The 9,588-nt window shown below is 49.5% G+C and overlaps 1 protein-coding gene across 1 annotated transcript in view; it reads right to left on the bottom strand.

Annotated features, from left to right (window-relative positions):
• Positions 1-9,588, bottom strand: part of SLIT3 (slit guidance ligand 3) — a gene marked incomplete at its 5' end in the record, with an annotated part of 712,261 nt that overhangs the window by 42,094 nt on the left and 660,579 nt on the right. The window contains one exon of the mRNA XM_004697123.2: positions 499-570. Coding sequence (XP_004697180.1) covers positions 499-570 — 72 coding nt within the window. The remainder of the gene's footprint in view (positions 1-498; positions 571-9,588) is intronic.

Raw genomic sequence — 9,588 nt, 5'->3', positions numbered from 1 at the left:
TAGTTCTGGGCCTCTGTTTTCCTCCTGTAAAATGGGAAGAGCACACTGCGGCTGGGGGCAGCAAGACCAAGAACACGTGCTTTGTAGTTAGACCAGCCTGGGCTTGCATGGGGGCTCTGCAGTGGACTAGCTTGGACCATTTCTTTCCCCTCATTAAGCTTCAATGCCGTCATGTACGAAAAGGGACAAAAATGCCTTTCTGTTGTCGTAAGCGCAAGGTAATCCACCTGCAGAGTCCAGGCAACCAGTGACCGCTTTATGTTAATTCTTATTAGCCAGTGTTCATGGGATTTACATCGTTGATGGTGCATTGAAGGCTATCCAAAGCAGGTAACAGGACAAGGTGCACGTTGGGGGTAGCTTTTTGCACAAACACACTGTACACAAACCTGAAAAAAAGCAACAACACCGGCACATTCACAGAGTCGGCACTGTCTCAGGCACTCAACGATTCCCCATTCTGAGAGCTTGTGTGTGGGGAGGCACGTTGCTACTTACAGATGGGAGAGAGATGTCAGGTCATTAAAGGAGCCCTCGGGGACACTGGAAATGTCGTTGCCATGGAGGGTTCTGAAGCAGAAGGTGAAGATCAGAAGGTTAAAACCCACAGTAGTTCTGAACACAGCCCACCTCTTGGTCTCGCAGCCTGGCCCAGGCGCCCTCCCTCCTGTTATGCGTGACTCCCCCTGCAGGTGACGGTGGCGGCAGCTCCTGGATGTTTCTCTATCTGTTTAACAGGAAGGCGAGGGATGGGGGCTTGGGAAAGAAGAGGGTGGGCTTTCGAACCTGGCAGGCTCAGGATGGAATCGGAAGGCAGGCCCTATTAGCTGTGACCGATTGGGATGCGCCTTATTTTATTCCCTGCACCTGAAAAGTAGAGAGGCACAGCTGTGTGTTTTAAATCCCGACGGCCACTTATAGCCATGCCACTGCAGGTCACGTGACTCACTCTCTCTGTGACTCACTTTTCTACTATAAAATGTGAAGGAAAGCAACACCATTTGCCACGGGAGGCGGCTGAGGATGAGCCCATCCACCTAGAGAGAGCGTGGCATTTAGTTAAGTGCTAAGTGGTTCCCGTGGCTCATGCCACGTAAGTGTTACATGGTGGAGTGATGATCCAAATCAAAGAGTTCTATACATTGGCTCTCTTGATATTCTCCAAAAGAAACAGGAGGGGAATTAAAAGATGCTGTCAATGCCAGCACAGGTGGTGGATCGGGGTGGTGGTGGTGGTAGTGGTAGTGGTGGTGGTGGTGATGTTCTCTGGAGCCAGACACTTGTGTTTATGAGACAGGGTTTGGTATCAGGCCACACCCACACATATTGAGGGGGCTTCAAAACATTCATGGAAAAATTTCATTCCCTTTAAATTCTACTCCACCCTCATAAATGTTTTGAAGCTTCCAGGCATGTGAGAGGAGAACTGCACTCTGTATGGATTTCCAGAAGTAAGTCACCAGGCCTTTCCTCTGAGGGACCTCTGAATGGACTGATGCTGCGAGCCTCCTGATTAGGAGCTGAGGCATGAACTGTGTGTGCTGTCTAGGGACGGGGGTTGCTCTCACGTGTAAAGGGGTAACATACATGGTCGAACCATATGGCTATGCACAGACGGAATGAAAAGTATTCATGTAACCACATGAGCGGATCCACAATTTGTGGATTAAACCTTCCATTGAAGGATTAATCTTGAACTACCCAAAAAACACAATCCCCACACTGGTGGCTCATTTCAGGCTGGGCTCATGAAAAGCAACGTGGGTGAAATGTATAGAAGTGCGAACACCTCTTTGATGACTGCAGGGCTCAACTGGGAATGAAGGACCTGCCCCCAGGGGTAAGGACTGACCAGTGAGCAAAGAGAGGGTTAGTGTGGACAGTGGCAGCATTAACAAGTCGATAATGAATGAATCACTTTGCTTTCTGTTTAGTGCAGTAATTCTCAACCTGTGGGCCATGACCCCTTTGGGGGTCGAACGACCATTTCACAGGGGTCACCTAAGACCATTGGAAAACACATTTCCGATCATCTTAGGAACCGAGACACCGCTCCTCTATCTTCTCAAGGCAGGTCCGCCCACATGCAGATACGCCCACATACTAGTACCAGGCATGAAGACTGTTACCCAAGCTACACCATGCTTCAAATCAAGACAAAATTTCATTTATTTGTAATTAGAAATAAGTATTTCACAATATATTACATATTGTTTTTGTGATGAATCACTATGCTTTAATTATATTCAATTTGTAACAATGAAAATACATCCTGCATATCAGATATTTACATGACGATTCATAACAGTAGTAACATTACAGTTATGAAGTAGCAACAAAAATCATTTTATGGGACAGCGTTAGGAAGGTTGAGACCACTGGTGTAGTGGATGCTAGCTAACTTTGGAGGAGCTTGGTGGCACAGTGGTTTCCGATGGGCTGTGCTAACTGCAAGGTCAGGAGTTTGAAACCAACAGCTGCTCACCCCTTGGAAGAAGGATAGGGCTTTCCACTCCTATAATGAATTATGGTCTCCGAAACCCACCAGGGCAGTGCTACCCTGTCCTCTGGGGTCCCTGTGGGTTGGAATTGACTCCATGGGACTGAGTTTGGTTTGGGTCTGGAGCCTGCCTTGGGTGTTCAGCTGAAGTACAGACATGAGCTTAATAACACTTCATTTAGAACAGTGATTCTTAGACTTTGTGAGCATCAGCGCCGGAAAAAGATGCAGATTCCCAAGGCCCAGATCCAGAGGCGGAGCGAAAGAGCTCTCTCAGGAAGCTGCCAAGTCTCCTTTCTTCCTGGCACCTCCCAAGGACTGGGCTGGCAAGGAGCTTCCTCAACTCTGAAGGGCTCATCCTGAAGCACTTGGGCTCCTTTCCCCCCCCACTCCTTGTGTTATCCAGTTGCCCATGTGCAGCTCTGGCTCACAGCAAAACTGCCGCCACCCCTACCCCCACACACACACACACACACACACACACACACACACACACATCCCCCTATGTGTTTTCAGAGGAGAACTGCTTCACAGCGTTTTCACAGCCAGGACCTTTCGGGAGCAGGTCACCAGGCCTTCCTTCGGAGCCACTTGGTAGCAGCTTCCTCCTGAGCTACTACCTTTCAGTTGGTAGTCCGGCACCTCGCCATTTGTGCCATCCAGGGACGCCTACTCTGGCTCTTAACCCATTGCCGTATGTCAATTCCGACTCACTATGACCCCATGGGACAGAGTCGAATCGCCCTAGTAGGTTTCTAAGGCCGACGGCCTCGTCTGTCTCCCAGGGAATGCCTGGTGGGTTTGAACCACCAAACAAGTGGTGTAGGACTCAAGTACTTAACCACTGTGCAAACAAGGGCTCCTTGCTGACTCTCAGGGGCTGTTAAATGCAAACTCGGGAATTTGGGGGGCCGGTGAGTGTGTCCTTGGGACAACATTGGGGCATAACCATCCTGTGTCAATTCTGAGCTGCCTGTATCTTGGGTCTCCGATGCTGTGAACTGGGGAATGTGACTTTTGTTGTGAGCTGGCTAGGCCACTGCCCATGACCTGGGTGTTAAGAACTAAGTCCATGGAACTGGAAGGCCCCGGCCTGAATCCCTTCTCTCAGTTGACCCTGGCTGGGTGAACTGGGGTAATTTACTTAATCTTTCTGTCTCAGTTTTCTCATCTCTAAAACAGAGGAAATAGAAATGTCTGCTCATAGTAGGAAGGAGCCCCAGGGACTTGGTGCTTGGCTGCCAACTGAAGGGTTGGCAGATCAAAGCCACCAGCTGCTCTGTGGGAGGATGCTGTGGCAGCCTGCTTCCGGAAAGACCACAGCTCTGCAACTTGATGTGGCCGCCCTGCTCTGTCGTATAGGGCTGCCATGAATTGGAATCCACTCACGGGTGGCAGATTCCTGTTCCCCCCTCTTTACACATAGTAGCATCTAATCAGTGTAGCCCGGATGGTGCAGCGGTTACACTTTGGGCTGCTAATTGCAAGGCCAGTAGTTCAAAACCGATGGTCAGTTGCTCCTCGGGAGAAAGCCGAGGCTTTCTACTCTTGTAAAGAGTTACAGTCTCGGAAACCCACATCCCTATAGTACATCACTATGGACAGAGACCCTGCCCTAGAGAGTCACTGTGAGTTAGAAGCGCTGGTAGGTAGTGAGTGAGTGGTTATCTAACCCACAGTAATTGTTCAAGAAAAGCTGGATACGTGATGACCTTGAGTAAGTCACCTTTCTGAATTTGTCCCTGGAAAATGATGGGGTTCGATGGACAATTTCTCAGTCTGTACATTTTAAAGGTCTACACTTACATCTGCTGCCCCTGCTAGTTTTCCCAAAGGGCCAAATCAAGACTGAAGTGACAAGGAATGGCCTTTGGCTCACAAGGAGAATCTCCTAATGTCCACCAGCTGGTCAACAGCGGAAAGGGGTTGCCTTGTAAAGGGGTGAGCTCTCTGTTTTCAGAGGTAAGCAGGCTAAGCCCAGGAGCCCCTTTCCGGAGATAGACAGGCTTCATGGAGTCGTAGAACAGGGATGCGGAGCCCAGTGGGGAAACAGCACAATCTTCCTTTGGAGTCAAAACCCACTGCCACAGAGGCAATTCCAAACCACAGCGACCCGATATCAAGTTTCCATCCCTATAGTACATCCCTATGGACAGAGACAGCTTCATCGTTCTCCGGAGGAGCATCTGGTGTGTTTGAACCCCGGACTTTCCAGTTAGCACCCAACATCTATCCCACTGTGCCACCTCGGATAAAGAATGACAATCCTACTTTCTCATTTGCAAGCGCACATTGACGGGGCTCCCTGGAGCTAACTGATGGCAGGGTGGGCCTGAGGCTGGGTGTGCACACTGCTGCTGCCCCACCACTGAGGGGAGGCTCGAGGGGGCTGCTGGGGGATGATGCACGGGGCCACACAGGCAGGTCGGGACTTGGTGTGAGGCCAGAAGCAGGAGTGCAAGTCCCCACACAAGAACGAGAATGTGTCCTTCCAGCTATTTCAAGTAGGCAAAGCAATATTCACCACAGTCTTGTGCAGTGCTCCCTGATTGCCCTCTGCTGTGGGTGATCGTATTCACAGGTGAACATGTACACATACACACATACATACACACACACACACACACACACAGGCGCACACACCTCAGCTCGCTCTGTTTTCCAGACAGCTTTTTGGCCTTTGTCTATGGCTGGGCCTTGAAACTATTCTCCTCTCTTCCTCCAATTCCCAGGGTCTCTGGTCAGTCACATTTTGACAAAAAATAGTGGCCAAACAAAAAAACACTAATCTCACTGCTACACAGTCAATGCGGACTCATAGCGAGTGCCTATGGGTTTCCCAGAGTGTGACTGTCTACGAGAGTGGAAAGCCTAGTCTTTCTCCCATGGAGCTGCTGGTGGTTACGAACTTCCGACCACGTGAATCACAACCCACCATGTAACCACTGCACTGCCTGGCTCCTATACCCTTAAAAAACTAAATCAAGACCCCAACAAGCAGTCATCGAGTTGAGTCCAGTTCACACTGTCCAGTGTGTTTCAGAGAGCTGCGCTCCACAGGGGCACACTGTCCAATGTGTTTCAGAGAGCTGCGCTCCACAGGGGTTTCAAGGCTGTGATGGTTGGAGAGCAGAACGGCAGGCCTTTCTTCCGAGGGGCCTCGGTGTGGGCTGAGCCAACCTTTCCGTTAGTCTAAACCCAGAGGCGACCAGCGACTCCTAGAGGAGCCCTCTAGAACCGAGGAAAGACCGAGAAGCGCCCACAAGCTGTTGCAGATACTGTAACTCCCGATTTCAAAACACATGCTTTCTGTCAACTCACTAAATTGTAAACAGGTCACTGTCCTTGATCACATTTAGTTTTGCCCTCATTTACTGCAAAGTGATATTTTTTTATTAATAGTTAGATGTTAATGATTTCCTTCAACATTTCCTATAGTCTTCCTATGCATGAAAGCTTCCAAGTTATCACTGCGGCATACCAGTTTTCAGGGCTGTACTTTGAATTTCTAGGCGGTGCGATGTGGGAAATGCGTTCCTCCACTGTGGTCTAGTGGTTATGTTTACCCCTTCTAATACGTGTGCTCTGTCCGCTGTTTCCGTAAATGTGTGCACTGTGGCACTTGGAGGCTCTATTTAAAATTAGGGTGAAAATGAAAGTGCGACCAAGACCTTAATGCACAAAACCGTTCCCTCATTCTGGATTATTCCTACCAGACATTCCTAGGTGTGCAATTACTGGGAGAAAGGATACAAATATAAAGGAAATAGAGCCCATAAAGACTTGTGCTTTTCCTGAATCGGCCCTTGTGAAGAAAAGGATTGCTCCCCACTGAGGCAGGCGGTGGTCTGAGGGGTTCTAAGGTCCCTTTTTAAGGAGTCCTGGCAGAGCTGTGGGTCGGGTATTGGTTGGCGGTTTAAATCCACCATTGCTAAAGGCAAGGTTGGCAGTTTATCTGTCAGCTGCCCTGCAGGAAGAAGCTGATGCTGTTTGCACCCCTAAAGATTTACCGTACCAGAATCGGACCAGGTAGGGGGTCAGATGGCATCTACGGCAGTAGCCGGCCCCTTTCATAAAGCTACAAGGGCTTATGGTTCTAACACGATGGTAGTCAGGTCTGCTCCTGTTGCTGCTGCCAGGGGCCATCGAGTCCGTTCTGAGTTACAGTGACTCGATGTGCAGAACGAAACCCTGCCGGTGCTGTGCCCGCCTCACCCTCATTGTGATGCTGCAGCCCACGGAGGCAGACCTTGTGAAACCCGCCTCACTAATTCTTCATCCACACAGCAAGCACAGCACGCAGTCTGTCTGTCCACAAGTCTTCCTGAGAAATACGTGACAATAGTACGACTGAAGTGAGTGTTGAGGAAGGAGGAGGAGCCCCTCCGTGGTGCACATCTGAAAGGTCGGCAGTCTGGGCCCATTCAGAGGTGATATGGAAGAAAGGCCTGGCAAACTGTAGCCAGAAACTCAGCCCTTGAAAACCCTAGGAAGCAGAGTTTTCCACGGACACGCCTGGGTCAACAGCAGTCGGAACTGACTTGTTGGCCACGGGTGATTTTATATTTTAACCCCTCAGTAGCAAATCCACACACAGCATTGGCAGTCTGGGGTGGAAGACAATGGATGGGGATTGAGGGGCGACAAGAAGAGCCCCGGCCAATGGGATGTGCCCATTGCCTGCTGTATTCAAGTGGAAACAGAGAAATGGTTTTGCTGATGTTTCCATCCTCCATGTCCCCAGGGAAGGTGGATAATAAATAAGTGACAATAACAGATTGCACACTGTCAGTGCGGGCACTTTTTGGCCCCGGGAGAATTGATTTTTAATAACAGCGCGTATGACATGTGGCGGGAGCTGTCGCTGACACTGGAGTTTTGTGGGCCTCAATAAATCACATCAGCCTGAAGCTGCTGCGGTGGGCCAGCTCACTGGGTGCTGTCTTCCCATTGCCCCTGGGTCCTGGCAAGGGACTTAGGGCTCCGTCAGGGGGCCAGATTCTGCAACTTCCTGGCTGCTGGACTTCTGGCCAGCGACTTCCCCAATCTGGATCTTAATTTTCGCAACCTCAAAATGGGCAGAATCCTCTCAAGCACACAGCAAAGATTCACTGACAAGCACGGTCAGTCGTGACAAGTCCCACACAAACACTGTATCATTATGATGATAATAATAATGGCCCGGAACAGCTAGAGGTGGAGTGGAGGATCTGGCTTCTCTTTTCTCATTCGAATATCACTCAAAGATTTTTGTCTTGACTAACAACATGGGTTCAAGGAGTGAAGGAGTAAAAATCAGGTGGCAGTTGGGCATTGGGTGAGAGCTGGGGTGCTGGAGCGCCATTCCTGCTCTTGTGAGCCCTGATATGGGAACAGTCACAACACTGCTGCTGCTGCTGCTGCGGAACGGCTTCCAGCTCATGGGAGTCCTTGCGTGTCGGAGTAGGACTGTGGGCAGTGGCTGAGTTTTCGGAAGCAGGTAACCAGGTCTTTCTTCCAAGGCACCTGGGGGAGCAGCCAGCGCCTTACCTGCATTACCTGTATGGGAAGGCTCACATAGCAAAGTAGCTTTCTAATCAAGAATCCAAGCACAAATTGGTCTGCGATACTGGCTGGCATCCCTGCAATGAGTCAGCATGCCTGTTGCTTCGTGCCTGGGTTCCAGGTTTCCTTTCACCTGACTTCCCTGTCTGTACCTTGCCCCACCCCACCCCCGGCCTTTTCCTCTTCAGTTTTGGGCAAATGTTTTCCTTTGGATCTCACTGTAGTTGCCTGTTCTGAGGAGGACACGCTTCCGAGGTGTGTTTGTTTTATCGTCCTACCTACGACTTGGCTGAAAGGTGGCCCAGAGAGCGTCTTCACTTTCAAGCTAGAAGGTTGTATTGACAATCGTTTTGGGGGTTCTGTGGGGCTTTTTTAATTTAGTAAGTATTTTTGTCTTTAAAACTTTGTTCTACCATTTGGCCTATTCGAAGGGAAACTTTCCATGGTGATCCTGTTGAGCAGTTGGTAGTGACAGTCAACTAGTGGGCACCATCTAGTTCTTCTGGTCTCGGGTTAGAGGGGACCGCAGTTCATGTGGTTCATCAGTCCTCTGCTTCCTTGAATCTCCGATTTTCTTCATTCTCCATTGTTTCACGAGTTAAGAGACCAATAGTTGCTTCTTAGATGGCGATGCATAATTTTTTAAGACCCCAAATGACAAACAATTGTTATTACCCCTGTTGCGGGATTGTGCATTTTACAGCATCCGTCATGCTGCTATTGTTGGGTGCTGTCTAGTTGGTGTCTACGCAGAGCCACCTTATGTATAGTGGACACAACATTGCTCCAACAATACCGTGCTTGAGACCACTGCGGCAGCCACTGCATTCATGCGTCTGGTTAAGGGCCTTCCTTTCTTCCTTTTTTCTTCTGACCCTCTAGTGCGCCAAGCATGATGTCCTTCTCCAGGGACTGATCTCTCCTGGTAACATGTCCAAAGTGCGTCACACAAAGTCTTGCCATCTGCACTCCCGATGAGCATTCTGGCTGTATTCTTTCCAGCCCAGACTTCTTCCTTCTCTTTTGGCAGTTCAGGGAATGGTCAGTATTCTTTGCCAACACCAGCATTCAAAGGCACCGTTCTTCGTAGGTCTTCATTATTCAGTGTTCAGCTTCCATCTGCATAGGGGGTGACTGAAGATAGTTTTAAGAGATCAGGGTCAGGTGCACCTTCATCCTCAAAGTGACATCTTTGTTTTTAACACTTTAATGAGATCTTCTGCAGCAGAGTTTCCCAGTCAGTGCATGGTGTCATTTGATTTCTTGATGGCTACTTCCATGCATGTGGATTGTGATTCCATGCACAATGGATACTAATTGCTACTGAGTTGATTTTGACTCCCAGTGACATAAACTTTCATAAACAGTTGTCCTTCATCCTTTCATCGCTCTCATTATCTTCCTTTACCTCGGTCATATTGTGCTGACGTCTCCCATTCTGAAAACTGCCTGTCCCTTTGCCAGAATGAAGGAGCCCTGGGGTTGTAGTGGATTCCATGCTGGGCTGCTAACCACAGGGCAGCAGCTTGAAACCACTGGGCTGC

The sequence above is a fragment of the Echinops telfairi genome, unplaced genomic scaffold (assembly GCF_000313985.2).
Source record: "Echinops telfairi isolate 266 unplaced genomic scaffold, ASM31398v2 ScPeMD7_7469;HRSCAF=8507_0, whole genome shotgun sequence".
NCBI lineage: Eukaryota > Metazoa > Chordata > Mammalia > Afrosoricida > Tenrecidae > Echinops > Echinops telfairi.
Note: the sequence above shows the minus strand (reverse complement) of the source record. Positions and strands in the feature narration are given on the sequence as shown.